Source organism: Eleginops maclovinus, chromosome 17, assembly GCF_036324505.1.
Source record: "Eleginops maclovinus isolate JMC-PN-2008 ecotype Puerto Natales chromosome 17, JC_Emac_rtc_rv5, whole genome shotgun sequence".
Taxonomy (NCBI): Eukaryota; Metazoa; Chordata; class Actinopteri; order Perciformes; family Eleginopidae; genus Eleginops; species Eleginops maclovinus.
Window position 1 is genome coordinate 7,356,202 of NC_086365.1, and position 19,237 is coordinate 7,375,438.

At 39.6% G+C, this 19,237-nt stretch overlaps 1 protein-coding gene across 3 annotated transcripts in view; it reads left to right on the top strand.

Moving 5' to 3' along the window:
* The window catches only part of LOC134879143 (ankyrin repeat and BTB/POZ domain-containing protein 3-A), a 130,220-nt gene that overhangs the window by 83,450 nt on the left and 27,533 nt on the right, over positions 1-19,237 (top strand). For all 3 annotated transcript variants that reach the window (XM_063905483.1, XM_063905484.1, XM_063905485.1), the window contains exon 2: positions 4,849-4,998. In XM_063905483.1, coding sequence (XP_063761553.1) covers positions 4,849-4,998 — 150 coding nt within the window. The remainder of the gene's footprint in view (positions 1-4,848; positions 4,999-19,237) is intronic.

Below are 19,237 nucleotides of genomic sequence, written 5' to 3' on the forward strand. Positions count from 1 at the left end.
ACTACCTGTTAATATTCAGGCAGAGTTTTCTCACCAACGATGGAGGGGGGGGGGACCACTTTTCTCACAACAGGAAAATCGATTGGACATTCCTGCGGAAAACAATCGAGCTGAGCCATGTGGTCTACGGGTGAATGGTGCGGCATTACCTGCACATGTTGCTGCTCGTGTTTTATGGCGCCAAAGTAACCCAATTGACCTTGACTTGTCCTTCTCGAATAGAATAGTATCTGTGCATGTGGCTTTTAGCAAATCAAAATGTCATCTAGTCCTCATCAAGCTGTTCGTTTCTTATTGGGCAGTCATATCCTTAAGAGTCTCAGCAGAGAATTCTCTGGAGGAGATTGTTCAAAGGTCGGGCATTAGGGGATTGAGCTTTCTTTGCTCTTGAGTGGTGAAGCCATTCAGACGAAGGATTGGCTGCCTATCCTAAAAAGGGATGGCATTGATCACGAATCCCATTATGCCCAGGGCTTGATCTCCAACAGTCACAATCCTTTCTCCCATTCTTCTACTGAAAAGACCTTTTTAAAATAGAGCTTTGCAAGAGACAGGAAAGGCTGTATAATGGCCATTCCTTCCATCCATCCATTACACACACATGCATTTGCCTGCATATAAAACCACATACTTAAGAGCCAGATGTAAATCGATAAATAATTAGTCAATCGACAGAAAATAAACGTCAATTAAATGCAAAAATAAACATTCTCAATGAGGAATGACAATTTCCTTTTTTCTTTGTGTTATGTGATTAGGATTTAGGGCATTTAGGGCTTTTTGTCTAAACACTTCTGAAAAAGTCACCTTGGCTTTTTTATACCTTTTTTGAGACAGACAGTTTATAGATGAAACAATTAATGGAGAAGAAATTTGCTTTTTAATCAATATTACAATTAGCAGATAATATATGTGATGCCATTAGATTTACGAAATATAAAAACAGCTAACAATATTCACTTTAGCCTCAAGCTTCACAATGTCTCCTGCTGAGGTAAAATGATACCTGATTGCCTAAATGCATTGTTTTTAAAAACTTAAAACAAGACCATTTGTTTGAGTAATGTACAAATATTGAAAGGTCTTCACTTTTTGTTTAAGGCAACACGTTTCAGGTATACTAAAAGAGCTCCAAAAGGGGAATGTCTCCCAGTAAACCAGCAGTGTGTTATTCCCTGTACAAAACACATCCTGTGTCACTCTGGATCTGGAAGAAACTCGAGTTTTAATGCTGTCAGACTTTTAGGGACTATAAAGCTGGTTGTGTGGTTTTCATTTCAGCTGAATCATTGAAAACTTCTCACGTAAAACCTTTTCCAAACCCTCTGATCAATGATGGTAAAGTCTTCCATTATGAGGCTGAAAACATGGCTGTTTTCCTCAACTCCCTTGGTGGTTGATACTCGGACATTCTCAAGGTTAAAAGCTCTTACGCCTGCAGGTCAGGCTTGCATCCATCTCCATCAAGGTTCAGTAAACACTGCGTAATGATTTGTTTGAAGCTTGGTAGCCTTCAGTCCACTGAACTCACCGACCACCGCAGCATCAGCAGCAGCAGCGGCAGCAGTAGCAGCAGTAGCAGAAGAAGAAGAATTGAACCGATTGATTTTATTTGTATTAAATCAAATTGATTTAATTTGCAGTTTCTTGCAGAGAACAGAGAATGGGCACCACTCCATTACCGTCCTTCAGGCTGTTAGCTTAGCATAAAGACTGAAAGCAGTTGGAAACAGCTAGCTTCAATTCCTCAAAAGGTAAAAAACACACCTAACAACGAGAGGATATACAGTATAGGATTTGATCATGATAAAAAAATAATCACAATAAGTTAAAATTGGTCAATTTCCGTTATCGGGATAATCGGGAATATCCTAAGTTGTTTTCTTCAAAAAGCTGTATAGCTGTCGATCATTGTTGTGAATTGGAAAATGAGTATATAGAGGAATACTACTTTAGAAAGAACAGAACCACATAATGTTGTTTTTGTTGTATTTTTACTCAGGTGAGCTTGTAATTTATGATAACATTATTTTAGACTTTTCCATTTAAAGGATGTTCACCAACAACAGATGTGTCTAATCTGTGATGCGAAAAAAGTTTCTTAACAAAATGTAAGGTAATATAATTCCAGTATCTTCTTTTATGATTAAGAATTATTCCGAAACACACCTGGAAGCTATAACTGAGCTGAAGCCCGCTCTGTCTGTGTGGTTGAGAAATTGCTTCATTAACACGGCAGCGGGGGGCTTTAAATCTGGGAAATATCAAAGAGTAGCATCTTTGTTTTAAAGCTCCAAGCTGTGCCAGTAATATGTATTGCTTTGTTCTGGGATACGTACATTTCTCTAAAGGTTCCATCCTCTTTCTTGGAAGATCTTTTTTTCCCCCGTACAGAAAGCAAATACCTGCAAATATCTTCTACATTATTTATGAGGACTTGCACGAGCGGCAGTATTTCCACGGAGGCGACTCATGGGAAATTGTGACTCGCTCAGATCTTAAAGTACTCTTGTCCCCCTGACCCAGTCTCTGCTTCATCTGCCCGACAGCAGTAGAGATGAGGAAGCCCCAGAATAGAAAACACAGGTTATATCAGTTCATCTGGGATTAGGCTGTTTCTCAAGTATAATATATAAACACCTACAAACTCCTGGAATAGCCCCTGGGGTCGCAGGAAGATGTTGTTGGAGTGACTCAGAAATATGAGGTTATAAACACGTCTCAAGAGTCTCATGCTGCTTGTCATTTTTTAGCCAGCATCCCCCCTCCCTCCGACTGCCTTCTTTCTCAACTGTGATGTTTAATACACAAACAGCTCCTGGGATCAAATATTTCTGTTTGGGTTTTTTTCAATCAGGGGGAGCCAAGTGTTGGTGAGAGATAACATGTCGAGAGAGTGGAAGGTGGGGAGAGAGAGCTGCAGACTTGTTTATATGTCTTGATCTGACAGGATGAATAATTCAGCAAAGGGTTCCCTGGCAGCCCGGGAATATAATAAACAATAGTTAGGGCAGTGGGGGGAGATAAAGTTGGGGTGACGGAAACGATGGGAGGCCTTGATTACGGAACACTGTGAATTATTCAAACTGGTTTCCCCTAAAAATACACAGTCTCCTGCAGAAGTGGACGTGACTGAAAATATAGTTTTGGATGATTAGAGGAGCCTTCTCTGCTGCACCCTGGCACAGGAGATGGATAGCTTTCCTTTTCTTTTAGGCACTCTGAAGTGTTCTTTCAGAATGATTGGGACTTTGCTTTCCCTGGATATTGGCAGTGCATTGCAACACCGAAGTAAAATTTACTTTGCACATTTTTATTTTAAAAAAGTCTGTCTTGATCTATGACCTTCTGTTTCCTTTATGCATACTTTCTCTTTGTTAAACCTCAATGCTGTGATTTGCAGGTCCAAAGACAAGATGTAAAGTCACATGTTCAATTTTTAAAGGTCTTGGTTACATAAAACCACTTCTACAGCATGCAAATTGCTATATTTGAGTGTGAGCTACAGTAACTCCAAGTCACTCCTTGAATTTGAGTGATTTAAATGCTATTGGAAGAGAGTTAAATGTATATAAAAAGTTGTGGTTACATCCAAATCCGTCCACCTTCTTGCAAATCAACAATCATTTCTTGGAGGGTAGTCTTCTCTTCAAAATATAGAAATACACAAACAAAACATCCACTATCTTTTAAGTTGTTCCATTTGAGACACACCCAAACAGCAGCTGTTCCATCCCAACTGTCCAGCGCTTTTACAGTAATAGAAAAGTCTGTTGTTATCATTATCAGAGGCTCCAAATAAATCTGACCTCCAGGAAAAGGCTGTGGGAGGAAGAGGGAGCGGGACACTGACTGGGGAATACTGGAATTCTGGGGCTGGTCACTGTGGGTGGAGGACACGTTGGGAGGAATCTGCAGCTGGAAGGAAACTGCTCAGTGTTTTTTCTGACATGCTGGCATCGCACAGACAAATTGACTAAGTTCCTCCGTGTTGTAATTAGTGTTTGCTGAGAAACGGCGGATCCCACTGCGCCATGTCATTAGGATTAGCACTCGGCGGGGTGTTCCTTCCCATTTTCCTGTAGCAAAAAAAAAAAACTCAATATCCCATCCGTCACAAGTCTCTCACTGCAGCTAAACAAAGGCTGGCTGCAGTAACGCCACCGTAATGGATTAATCATCGTCAGCCAACATCCTCTGCTGTGCCTTGTTTGCAGGGGGGGGGGGGGGGGGGGGGGGACAGAACACACTTGCGATCACATGACAATACACACCACAGTTTTGAAGACACAAACGTGGAACTAAAAATGGGATGTAAAGCCAAGAGGAGATCAAACTAAGACACTCAAAAAGTCATTGTATCAACATTTTATTTCAATGATGACGAGCGATTCTGCTATTGCAATCATTTTGCTTTCATAAATAAGTCTTTGTGTGATTTATCAGCTTCCCATTCATTTAAATGTTGGGTTTATGTTTATGTCAGCAGTGATGATTGTACCAAAACATTTTACATTTTGCTGTTAATCTGCAATCTTTTTCTCCTCGTTTCATCACTTAAACACATTTAGCCCCTCTCCAGATGCTCTGAATGTTTGTGTTTCATCCAGCTTACTAACTCTGTTTAGAATATCAAACTAAAAGTGCTGATTTATGTGTTCCCCCTGTTTCAGTAGACTTTTTTTCCTCGCCTGCTTTCCCCTGTTATTTCACAGCATTGGTGATTAATTTGACGTCAGCCCCAAAAAAAAGTAGGAGGCTGAAATGTGCTGCAGATAAACAGATTTTGTTAATATTCACCATGAGCGTGTGCGTAAATGTTTCCTGTCTGTGCTCTCTGCCCTGCAGGTGTGCTGACCCTGCCCGAGAGTTTGAACCTGCACCGCGACCAGCAGCGCTCAGGGCGGGGGGGTGAAGGTCAGGGTTACTCACAGGCCGAGCTGCGCACACTGGAACAGTCGCTGCTCGCAACCCGGGTGGGCAGCATCGCAGAGCTGAGTGAGTACAAAACCATCAGTCAACGCAACACAGTATACACAGTGCCACTTTAGAGACATTACCAACCCACCCCACACAAATATTGAAGATAGCTGTAATGAAATATGCTAAACTCAACTTTTTCTAGAGCATTGACCTCCCCTAAGTATGAAACTTTGATCACATGATAACAGGAAGTCATATATAAGTATCTCACATTGTCTTCAGCTTCAGATGTGAATGGCTTTTCGAAGTAGAGATAATTTACTTTAACTAAATAAGTCAGTACTATGAAACCAGAGTATAAGAACATTTTTACATCAATCACTTCCAAGTCAAAGTCCTGCATTCTTATTGAAATGTCGAAGAAAGTATTGACCTATCATGGAAATTACAAGTACCTGACATTTGTTTTTAAGTGCAGTGCTTCAGTCCATGTACTTAGTTCTGCCGCTGCATACTTTCCTCAATGTTTACAGTTCAATATGCTGCTCTGATTCTTGCTTTTTATTATACATCTTTTTCGAGGCTTGGGCAAAAAAATCTAATTTTCGTGTTTGTTTAACAGCTTTCAATAAGGATAGTTATGTATACATGTTACCAAATAGAATGCAAAGGCCTGGATGACACTGCAAATATCTGAAGTTGCCAACTAACATAATCCCGAAAACATGTTGCTCAATAAAGCGTGCTATGCTGGGTAGGATAGTTTAATTTTGTTTCCGATGATTTTAGATGCAGTAACCTTCTCAGTTACATTTTTATGGAAAGTCATGATTGCATAAGATTAGAAGAGTAGCAAAACAGTCCCCAGAGAGATGGTGGTTGACATTTAATTGCTCCCTCTGGCATTTGAGGTATGCAAACCAAATCGGAAGTCACAACTAATAAGATTCATACTGCACATAGGAGATCAGAGACATTGCACTGACTCTATGTAAAACAGTTTAAGAATTATTTTCTTTGATGATCAAACACCATAATTTAGTGCAGCCTTAACCCTGAGATAAAACCCGCCTCTCAGAGCTGCCAAAAGAGCAGAATATGATATAGAGATTAAAAATGACCCTTAATGGTATTATTTTTTATTACATTCAAAATTGAAACCTTTTTCTACCGTGCTGAAGTGTCCTTAAACGACATTAAATAGTGAAATTCCAAGACATTAAACATTGAACTCTTATATATGAGCTCTTTAAGGCCACAGGGATCGGCTCTTAGACACCCAGCATTGTAATTGTAATGCACGATAAATCTAATCATCTAAAGGGACTATTTCTTTGCCAAATAGTCCCATTAGAGTGAAGGAATGCACCCTCCCTGTTGTCATGGTGGTCTGACCCATCCTCCGTCTCTCCGCTGTACTCTCTTCCATCTCCCCCGCCCTCCCCCTCTGACTCTTACAGCTGTTCTGACACCTGTTTATGAGTCACACCCAGGGACCTTTAAAACCAAGGTCGCCGCCTCAAAGGCTTTTAACCTCAGCTTGAAAGGAAGGACTCCACCTTTAACTCCCACTATCTGCTTCCCCACCCCTGTCCTCACCCTCTCCACAGTCACATATTAGCTCATGCTGTCCCCCCTAGACATCTGCACAGTAACACTGTGTCCGTGCACATTTTTCTTGTTTGTTCTGGGCAAATAGTGCATCACAAACCAGCGATTCGCTTTGCATCATGGATTTAAGGCAGGAATTCAGTCTGTGTCTGTATCAGTTGCTCTGTCACTGATTGAGCCTGTAAGCAGTGTTGTGATGCATTTATATTTATGATGCATTGCAATCACTTAGCTTTCCAACTATCTGTCCTTAAAAGCCATGACTGAATTTGGAAACAGTCGCAAAATCACATGAATATTTCTTGATGAATTAATGTAATGTGATTTTACGAAATCTGTTATTTATTATCATTCTGCATTTTCAACACCTTGACAGTGATGCTGCCTGTCAGGGCCAGGAAGCTCACCTGGCTAAAGAAACCCCAAGAACAATGTGGTAAAAGAATTTTCTAGGAAATAGTTGACTTGGATAATGATTTTTTTGTTTGATTTAGACAAAAGAAAGACCTATAAGACACACCAGTATAACGACCATGATGAAACAACCTGAAAAAGATGTACAAAACAACTAAAACCAATATCCTTTCTATAAATGCAATAACTTAAACAGTTTTTCGACACAACACTGACATATGATCACTTTTTGGGGCTGTGTGCAAACTGTTGTGTATTTACACAGATAGCCAATCCATTTACATTTAGAGTTATATTTATTTTCCATCTGCTGAACGCAAGTCCAATATTCAATGACAGCTAATCCACTGTCTGTGTACCAGTCAGCTGCAAACTGTTCTGTGTAATTAGGAATAAATATACTGGGATGCTTTTAACATTGCTATGTGGCAGATGCAACGATAACCACTTATACTGTAAAGTTATTATCATCTAAGTATGGTACATCTGTCCATCAGAAACGCAGCACAGGTTGCTGTTTGTTTCCTGTTTGATGCACCGTGTGTTGGACTCCCTCACCTCCAGGGTCTACAGGCGAACACTGCCAGAGGTGGACCTGTGGCTGGTAACACGTTTTATGCCAGCATTCATTTTGGTGGATTATGAGTGGATTCTGTGGCATCACTTCCTCCTCTTGTAGCGCTATGTGCACAGATTGATCTAAAGAGTAAGAGTCTCTAAGGAACATGAGTGTGAATCTGCTTCATCAAGTACACGAACATTGCATTAAAGGTGCCACTTTAAGCATGTTCTACCATCTGCCTGCGCCAGAAACTTAAGGAGCAGATTTTCTAGAGCTTTCATATCTTATTCCATACACCTCCAAATTGTATTGTTATTATTTATCAGAAACGGGTGTAATCTAAAACGCAGCAGTATGATATCAACCTCTCTCTCCCCATGCATTTAAAGCATTGGTGTGGGGAAAGTCTTAGCAACAAATGTGTATAATTCCAGAGCATAAAATAGACCCCCAATGTTCTAATTACTCCCATTTCACCAATGATTGCTAAAAAATTGTGGAACAGTTGGAATAGCAGTTTTTTGATAAGACTGTCTAAAACCTACCCACTGAGAGGAAACCTGGAGTCTCTTAAAACTGATAGTTTGATTAAAAAAACATTCCTCCTCTGGATTTTAGAGCTAGACAGTAAGAGGAAGTTGTTAAAAGTGATGTTAGAGAGAGAAAATGTTAAATTGTGTTTGGAAATGATGAAGTCAGAGCTGCTAATGCACACTGGACATTTCCTCCTGCTGCAGCTCCACTTCAATTAAGTATGACATTCCTTGGGCACTGATTCTGAATGCAAAGTGATGCACTGAAATATTCATGTAAATAACTGCCCAGAACATTTGTGTGTTAAAAATTCCAATTAGGATTCTTGTATTCACATGTCTTAGAATGTTTCAGGTTACTGCCAAATGATGAGAATATGCAGATTTCCTCAGAGTTACAGTATGTGTAGGTTTGAGGCTGCCAGTCGTCTCAGCGGACGCCTGGTTTGTATACAGTAATTCAACTAATGTCCATAACCAGAAATAATGTCCTAATGATAGGTTGGTGTGCAAATGCTCCACACACACTGTAATATCACAGCAGAGACTTGAACAAATGAAGGATAGCGAGCAGGCGTTTCATGGTCAGACGCTGTGTACCTACTTATAAAGATGCTTGGTATCAACAAATGACATAGTTTAAATTGAAATCAATTTCAAGCCGTTAGCGCTATATCTGAACAATAACAAGATCACTTGAAAGTTAAGCAGCCACGCAGAGCTGGTTGTCGGTGCAATTCCACAACTGAGTTGCTTGATAATTACTGGATGATAGAAGAGAAACATTCATCACTTTATCCATGATTTCATTCTCTAGAGGTGGAAAGAAGTCATTTTTTCTGAGGTCACCATTATCTCCCTAATCATATTTCATTTCGTTGTCTGGGCGATAAAAGCAGATTGCTGATGGGGGGGGGTTGAGCTCTGTTTGCTTGCACTTCTCCTCATATCTTTGTGTGTGTGTGTGTGTGTGTGTGTGTGTGTGTGTGTGTGTGTGTGTGTGTGTGTGTGTGTGTGTGTGTGTGTGTGTGTGTGTGTGTGTGTGTGTGTGTGTGTGTGTGTGTGTGTGTGTGTGTGTGTGACATGTTGTGACCAGGTGTGGCGGAGGAAGGCCGTTCATCTGTCAGCACAGCGTCCGCCCCGCGGGTCACAGAGTAGCCACTAGGCAAATAAACAGCGTAATGTAATACAGTGCAGGCCTCTAACAATGGGGCCCTCCATTCCTGAAGCTGGGGGGGGCCTCACCCCGTCACATATGAAGTATTTGAAGAATGGACTATGTTATAGTTAGGATTGCTAAGAATTAAATAAACTCAATATTTCATTCCATATATGTGAGGCATTTTTAACACTATCAAGTAGCTGGTATTATTGATTGGTATTATGTGAAAATTCTGAACATTCTGAAGGAATTGGAGTCGTGGCCTACAATTGGTACTATACAGACTTTTTAATATATTTTGATATATGTTTAATAATAATTCCCTCTGTTATCGCATCATTGCACTTGCAATGTCATTCAAATTAATCGAAAATTCGTACGTTGTTTTTCAAACTGTGCAGCCCTTCTAAATTCATACAAATAAAGCAGCATCCAACCAAAGATTTTAATTTGGTCTCATTAATATCAGCCTCCCTGTTTACTGTTTGCTCCCCTGCAGCTGTGTCAGAGTTGGATTACAATACTGCTAATTAAAAAATATGTTCTACTGCTGCTGCTTCATATTGAAAGCATTGAAGTTGGAGAGCTGCAGGCAATATCTGAGGCCGTATTCCAAAAACTCTTCACATGTTGTTAATACTTAACTTAACTATAGATAGAAAGAGTGTTTTATATTCAAATGTCACCTCAGTTTTCTGCCAGGGACTTTCATCCATACAGAGCTGTTTTATCGCTTTTACACAACCAACTAAAATGTCAACAGGTGGAATTTATTTCCCAAGAGACTGATGGCAGACCCTTACCACACGTTGCGCTTGAGCTACATATTTAAGTAGATACAGGCAGGATACCCCGGGTCGTGATCCTAAATAGGCCGAGCCTCTGGGACACGCTTTGGAGAAGCAAACTCCGCAACATGGGGCTGTTCTATACTTTAATTAACATTCATCATTAAGAAAAACTTGGCAAAATGACAAAACGACTAAAAAAGCTGCTCAAGGACTGTTTGTTCATGTATTAAAACACACCTGCTTTTAATACATTTCCCACATTGAGAATCTAAAGGAATACAACTTTAAGCTACATGGACCAGTTGGTCATATTTAAAATTGTAATTTAGGTTCTAGGGAGAGTTTTGGATATCCCATGACCTTTACACTTTCAGGCATCTCGCGCTCTGTATTTTCTGGTCTGGCAATTGCTTGCTTGAACAAGGAGTCGTTGTGTATTGTACAGTGCACAGGCAGAGAGGAAAAGTGCTTATTCTTCAGGGGTGAGTGGATTTCACAAAGAGGAATCCCTTTCCGCCTGCAGAGCTGCACCAGTTGCTCACAGGCTTGAAAGGGTTCAGAAAATTGCAGAGCGATGGGATGATATTTCACCTCTTCCAGGGAGTGATTGCTAACTGAATACCTGACTTGGCTGTACATGTGCTTCACATTTCTATCTGTAAACATACATTATTATAGCGATAGACCTTTCACTGAAATAAGCTAAGCCTTCCTATTCTTCTCTAGCACCTTACATTCCGAAAGGATTTCATTAATATTCCAGAATACATTCGTAGTGTCTCTGCTCCATTGTCCCACACTCACTATGTAGATGCAAGATAATGGGTTAGCTACACCACACACACACACACACACACACACACACACACACACACACACACACACACACACACACACACACACACACACACACACATATATACTCGGCAGGGGGATTTGCTGGGAGGTGTTACATTTCATCTTGAGGCCGTCCATGCCATTCTCATTTTTCATTATATTAGATTTTAAAAAACTTCACCATGCATCATCTTTCCTAATCTCACATCTGACCCACTTCTTGGCACAGGTAATAGAAAAGAAAAAAGAAGAAAAATGAATCAGTCAGACTTCTTATCTCTTAAGTTAATAAAAGTTCATAAAAGCCTTCAACATTCAGATACAGGGTGATGTGTTTTAACTGTAGTGTGGCCTTTCTCTGCTGCGTTGGACCACTGCGGCTACTCATGATAATGTCACCCTCATGTCCTTTTCCGTCTCTATCTAATGGACATGTCAAGGCAGAGCAGTATCTCAATGTGCTGGGAAAGGTCCCTGCTGTCATTTAGTCCTCTTCATTTCATTTTCTCTGTCCTCTCAGAGGTCTGCAGTGCCGTTCCCTCAATGTCCGTCCATCTTAGAGACGCCATGGCTTTAAAAAAAATCCAAAGACGAGAAAATTGTTGACTTGGCGGTAAAGATGATGCTTTCTCATTCAGTTACTGGAACAGGGTGCGGCCATTTCCCTTATCTGTCTCCAAGCACCTTTAGGAGGAGGGGGGGGGCATGCTGACATAAACAACACTCCTCACAGTCCTCCAGACACACACCTCTTCATCTCGCACAAAAGACACATGCTGGAAAAACTTGTAGGCCGTTGCTGTAGTAATTATGCCGAAGCTGGATTCATTATTGTATAATGGTTTTAATGTCCCCCGACACCTGCCACAGGATCCCACTCACTCATGGCAGGGCTGCAAAGATTAGAGAAGCGATTAAAGACCTGTTTGTGGAACAGCTCGAGTATTTTTCAAAAGGAAGATCTTAAACTACTTCATCTGGGCTAAATCTATCAACCCTTGGAGTCTTCCTCAGTGTGCATTCTTGTTTTTTCCTACTGTAAGCATTGTGTTTCAAGGTCAAAAAGACCTCAAGGTCAAAGCAGGTAAAATGTAGCTGTTTCAATACAACAGGAAAATACAAATGTAAGAATTAAAGAAATTGAAAGCTCTATATATGAAACAAACAATATTTAAGTGTACCTCTAACAAATGCATAAACTAGTTGTATAAGTACTTGATGATGTGACACATAACTATAGGCACTTAAATGCCATTTAAAACAATGATATAGTATTTATCCAAATAAAAGATCGACTACGGTAGTCACAGACCGATCTCAGACTGCCATTGTATTTGCACTGAGCTCTTTGCTACCAGATGTCAGGTGACAGCTGTATTTGTATCCACTCTTTTTTCCGTTGACTTTTAATTACAAGAATAAACCATGTTTTCATCGACTATCCAAAAGGAATATTTTCCAAGTATCCACTTTGCTTCTTGTATTTGTTCATCACCTTGGGTCTTTCTTTAAAAGCATTACCGCCTGTCCTTTAGTCCTCCAAAATCCATCGACAAAATATCTAAAAGCTGATTCCAAAACTAAAAAGGAAGAACAAGGACGGATGGAGGATAGAGACTACAGCCTTTCACTTGCCAACTGAGAATACATCACATGCAGACATGGCTGGCAGCAACGAAAGGGGGAGAGCGAAGGAGAGCCAAAGACTCACTTACAGAATGATCTGTCACGGCGAAACAACTGTTATACAACATCAAACACAGGAGCAATTTAAAAGGCAACAACGCTTCCTCCTTGTCATGTTCTTGAGAGCCTTCACAAGGACACAAACATGGACTGAGGACGCTTCAAGTTAATAACCCCCAAATGCTGTTTAAGCTGATTAAGAGCTGATTACTTTGTTTCCTGCTCGTCTTTAAGGTCAGCGTCTTCTGTTGACGTCCCTTGTCAATGCCGTAATTTGATCTTGCTGTTGCCATGTTGTCGGGCAACCCATGTTTTGGATTCTAATTAAAGTCTATTGAACGTATCGTATTTTCAACCAGGCTGATGAGTCCACTCCACTGTACCGACATCTGAGTGTTCAAGTGTGTGACACCTCTCCGGAGAGGTACAACACCCACAGGCAGATGTTCTTTATTAATAATTATTACCCATCAGCCCGACATGTGAGAGCTGATGATACTTGAGCTTGCCTCTCTCAGCTCCTTCACCACTTTGGGCAAGCTGAAGTTTAATTTTCACTGTGCTCTGAAGCCCTGCTGCAATAATATGACGGACATTAGGCTGTAGACTTCACAGCAGTGCTGTTGAGGGATAATGCAAGCTCACTAAATTAGAGTTTTTGCAGAGAGCCCAGAAGGCTAATGGAAGTTTTGGGGTAATAAGGCGGTGAATTGAACAGACTACTTCTACTTCTCACCTCAGTGTTTCCGGGGGAAAAAAGGACAGGAGAAAAGACAGAGCAGCTGTTTGCAGCAGTGCTTCGATGAAAGAGGACTTCACAAAAAGGGCCGGATAGCTGTTGGTATTTAGATTGAACTTCTGTCATAAGAAGGGTATCATGCTCTGGGGTCACACAGCCAGTTTATCAGTGACTCATCAATCATTTGCAATAAGAAGACTCTTCCATGTGGTGTTGGAAAAGCCCTGTTTATTTAGCATTATTAGGAGGTAACTGATACAGAAGGTGGAGGGGTTTGAGTTAAACCCCAGCTTGAATGAGTACTTATAATTCAATATGTTAATGTGAATTCTTATTTTTGAATTAAACTGGGTATATAATGGCTTTACTAAGACTCTTTCCATGATAGTCTACCTTTTATTTTCTGTTTCAAAAAATTAAATGACTTTGCTACAGGTTATCAATTTGTATGCTTTGATCGGCCATGATATATATATTTAGTTTTTTAATTTTGAAAATGACAGACAATGTTAAAGAGATAAAGATTAAAAGAGGGCAATAAAACTTCAGTGTGATAGATTTTCAAATAAATAGACTGATAAATGTGCATAATAAAATCAACATCTAATCATAACTTCTTCTCCTGCCTGACCTTCATCAGCAAGTTACCAACACTTGTCTCTCAACTGTCTTTATGTTTGACGCTGCACATTCTTTTCCTTTCCTGGTAATTTATTTACCCATAAAGTTTACATAGGGCAGTTTACATGGATATAACACACATGTATGCACATGAATGTACAACGAGAATGCCTTTACCTTTTTTTTATAGACAGCATATATCTTTAAGGGGGGAAATCTGTTTCTGTGTGTTTGTTTGTTGCTCAATCACTTTAGTCCAGACTGATATATCTCAACAACTATTCATTACTCTTTGAAAATTATTTCTAATGACTTTTCCGCTAGCACCTCCATGACATAAACATGTGTGTTTTTTAGTGTTGGTTGGTCCCCCTATGCCGTCCAGACTGATTCATCTCCAAGCGTTGGATGGATTTTGATAATGACTTGGTCACCAACTCCCATTTCCATTAGTGTCATCATCAGGTCGAAAATAAAATGTCATCTTCACTTCACTGGTAAACCTTTGGCATTCCCATCAGCCTCAGCTGTGCATTGTGTTTTGTTCTAATTACCAAAGGCTAGCACGATGAGGAGATCACTGTAATCAAACCTGCTCAATAATTAGCAAGATGCCGTTGGCAAGTACATCATTACAGGGTTCAGAGTCTTCTTATATTATACCCTCTTTTTTGTATTTCATGAGCTGTTGCCTTGCAGTTCACACAAGTGCCTAGAGTTTGCCTTAAAAATTGAATTAAATGGTTTGCTGTGTTTCGGTAAACAGCAGCAATAGTAATTCGCAGCGGAGATGGGATTGGGAAGCACATCTTAAAAAGGAACAAAAAAGGCCCTCAGCTGAAACATGACTGGTGCAGTGCTATTTAAGCATATTTGATACAGTAGATAATCAAGACCACACATGGGAAAGTTTTATTATTTATAATACTATTGCCCCAGTGGTGGTGCTGCTGCAGTCTTCACAGAAGGACCATTAAAGTCCCTAAAAGAGCCATTAGACATAATAAAGTAGCAACCATTCAGAAGTCCCCTCCTGTGAGTTGCCGGAAAGATGATGACAATAGAGCGGGAGAGTACGTTTGTGTAATTTCCCGCTCAGTCTCCACTGACTGGTAATATCTGGAAAAACTAAGAGAAGATGAGAGAAGTCTGGTATTGTTTCCCACAGTGTCACAATACTTGCTCGGGGACAAATGAGCCATAACATCTTTCGTCCTGAGTATTTCTGGTGATGTGTCATTGCTTCTGCTCACAGTCATCAGTCCAGGATGCACAGCTGCCACCAACAGGGGGTTCTGTTTGACGCCGTAATGGCCAAAAAAGATTTTCGGTTTCTACAGCACTAACTATCACATAGAAAACAGGAACAGCATTTGACATTTGCAGCATCTTGCATCATGGAACCTTTATTCCACTTATTTAGTCAAAATATCCTCCAGGGAGGCTGGGGGGTAAAAAAAACAATTCTGAGCGTTTGACCCCGGCAGACCTTTATATTATAATAAAAATAGAGTTCTGAAATGAATAGTATATACTTTTTCGATAAAGGTAATGAAAAGCTTAACATTTTTATTAATTATTCTGTACCCTACTGTTATGTGGAAAGATCCTGCGGTAAAACAGATGGCATCAAGCTGCTGCTGCCTGCAACTGTTCCCTTTAACACCCCCACCTCCAGAGAACTATTTTACGAGGGAGTAGCTGCTTAGAAACTGCACATTAACCAAGTTTGAATTCTTATAATAATTATGATATTTTATACAGCACCATAAAAAGTTATTACTTTTGTATTTTTTTAAAATTAGGACTGCGGTGACTAAATACAATCAATTAAAACAATACAAATAAAATGGAAATGAAACAGCCCAAAGTAATTTTGGAAACTAAGAAAGAAATCACATTTAAAAGATAACATATGATGGAAACAAAATGATGTGCTCACAGTAAAAAGCTTGTTTAAAAAGTTTTAAAAAACCCTTTGGAAAAGTGACACTTATTACACAGCAAATCCTTGACATGCAGCAAAGATTTGTCCATTTGCACAGCTCACAAGTAGCAACATTAGCATTAAATTGAGCCTGTATCTGGCCAAATGAGAAATGAAAGTCCAATATTTTCTTAATTTTAATGTACCAACAGAAAAATAGGTCTATGGCTGCTAGGTATTAACTTGTCTTTCAGATTTGTGTAACATGGCATCAGAGATTGTCTTCTTTTAACGAACACATTTAACTGGTTCAACTTAAACCTATTCAAATACATTAGCCTGACAAAAAAAGCTAAAACAGGATAAAAAAGCTAGATATGCAAAGATACTGGTTACCATATACAGTGATTCCCGTTTATTGATCCCTTTGACATTAAATATGTTCATCAATCAATAAAGCCTAAACATTGTAAGGTATTTTGTGTATATTTCAACATTCACCTGTGTCTGTTATGCCATCAATTTGTTCATTTATTATCTTTCTTCTTTTTCAAGTTTTATATTTACTGTTAAATATTTTTTTAAATAGTGTTGTTTGGTCATGAACAAACCATGTGAGTAATGTATGATATTTTCAGCAGGGTTTAATTGCAGTATAACGGCTGGAACGTCACTAATGCTGCACTGACGTCTGTTTTTACCCAGAGTTGATACATCTTTGTGTAGCATGTGTAGCCTTGCTCTTTATATGTTTTATCCCCGACTTTGCAGATGGTGTCCTGCTGTTTTTCCATGTTGCATGGTTTCACTCAGAACTGAGTTCAGTGTGTAAATAACATAAAATAGAATATGAAACGCTCGTGCCCAACCCTCCCTCTATGGTGCCTGTAGAAGAGTCTAGAAAGAACCTGTTATATTTTTACCCTTTTCTTTTACTCCTGTTTATCTTGTTGCCAGCGCTGCAGGTAAACACCAAAAGCTCCAGATGGTCGCTCAGCCTTGCGATACATCCTTGTCAGGTTACTCAATTACAAAACCACCAAGATGAGAACAATAATATACAGTCTTAAAAACAGTTAGGACTGCAAATAAGGCTGGTATTCGCAAGATGGACTAGAGCAAAATCAAAATTGCAGTAAGCACAATATTTGGTAAAGGCCGAACATGTGAAAATATAATAATGAAGTATAGTTGGGATGCAGAGAAGTCTCAACCTACCAATGGTATATTGCATGATGACGTGTTCTGTAATTGACTGTGATTAATAGTTGCCATGGAATTGCTAATGTGCCCCAAAGGCAGAGTCGTATTAGCGAGTGATGATTAAATGTCCTCGGTGCGGCCCGTAGGGAGCTATGGGCCGTGACAGTGTGTCAGAGGACAGCTGAAGAATCTTCCATCTCAGTCCTCATTTAAGGGCCACAACAGTTGTCTCGCCGGGATAATCTCAGGTCACATTTGATTCGGTTCACATTTAGCTCATTGCACTTTGTCTGCTTGAATTACAGGCCTGCTCGCTGACTACTATTAAACCAGAATAAATGAGGGTGAGCCATAGTAGGGACTTTGGTGACAATAGAGGGGTGCAGTGTTGTATTTTTGTTTTTCTCGGAAGTAAGTGACCCCTGGATTCCTCCCTTCCAAAAACAAGATATTTGGCAAACACGTGTTTGATACTGCAACTTTTTGCTTGGCAGGATAATCTCGATATATTAACACCACTGTAAATAATTGAAGCATAAATGCAATTGCATGAAGAAAAAAGTTAACACTACAGTAGGCTATAAAAAAACGACATCACGGTCACATGACTTCACATCGCCAAGGCAGCTAAGGTCCGGTGTGATGACGTTAGCTTGTTAGCAGCCATTTTTATGACACGGAAAAAAGATTTCGAGAGGTTTCATATTTATTGACGTATTTGATGCAATTGTCGTAAGCTTGCATTAGCCACAGACGTTACTTCAGACATCTTAACCAAACCTTATTCAAAAAAATATTGACTTCAAGACGAGTGAACCTGAAAGTGCTAAAAAGCCATTAGGTAACTATGTTTGCACCACTCATGTTTGTTGGCATGCTAACACGCTCTTCTAAGAGGATGAACATGGCGACAATTATACCTTTTTTTAAAGTATCAGCATGTTAACATTCCCCCCTAAATATTATCCTGATAATAACTTTTAACCCTAAATGTGTATTCCTATCTGCCTGCTTGTAATGCAGTAGATAAAGACAAATTAATTACAGGGTTTTTAGCTTCTCTATGAATTTACAGTGTTGACATATTAGAAGGGACTTTCTGCTCTCTGCTGTTACATTTTTCTCTCGGGGAACAAATAACAAATGTTGTCCTTTAATGTGTCCTTCTAAGAGGAGAAGAGTTGGCTAGGAGTAAAGCAAGACACTTTTCTCTCCCCTATGATTGGCCAAATGAGATGAAGCATGAACCCTATAGGAGGGTGGATATTTACAACAAAGGAGAACGGAGCAAATGTTGTCCTGCTGACATAACCAAAGTCACAATTAATGATGAAAAGAAAGCTTGTTTGTCAGCCCTGGCTCAGAGGGACCGTGGCGGTTTAAACATTTGCTTTTTGTGGTAAAAAACGAAATGCCTTTTGTTTTTTGACGTGGTTTGGGTACAGAGTTTTGTTTTCTGCTTTTTTAAACCTCAAGGGAGCTTTGACAGAGTTGGTGTTTTCCGGCTTTCTTGATGGTTTGCATTTTTTGTTTCTCTCTTAGCAGGAGGTTTTGTAAATTGAATGCATATCTTTGATTAATCTCCTTAATATTCAGGCCAGTAGCACACTGTGTAAACTCACACTGAGGAGCATGGGGACTTTTTTTGTACCTAGAGTGGAAAGGTTTTCTTTGCTGGATTAATCCGCTTGGCTGATGTTTCCAATAAGTGCTGCTGAGTACCAAACATGCCCAGCAAACAATCTGCAAGCTGCTGGGAACCATGTCTCATTTATTCCTGTCGTTTCTTGGGAGCTGCAAGTAACGATTGTTGCAGTTAATGATTTATGTATTGATTTGTTGTTACACAATTGTGAAAAAATTGCCATAATTTGTTCCAAAAAGCCCAGGAGGACTTATTTAGTTGCCTCTAGTCAGCAGTTTAAAGCCCAAAAGGATTTTAAATCACAATAGTTTTAAACAGACAATCAATACAAACTTACGTTGCGTAATTGGAGCAGTGATGGCATTTTAGTTTGCCTTATGATTAGTATGTGTTATTTGATCTGCTATAATTTGTCCTTCCCTTTCAAAATGCAAAATGTTATTTTTCCTCTGATGTGTTCATGGTTAAGGTTAAGGAATATTCCTGACTAAATTATAATAACATCTTAATCAGTTTTAGTCATTCAAAACCTTTTTATCCCTAAAGGTTAAATGTTTGAGCAAAAAAAGGTAAACCTTGTCTC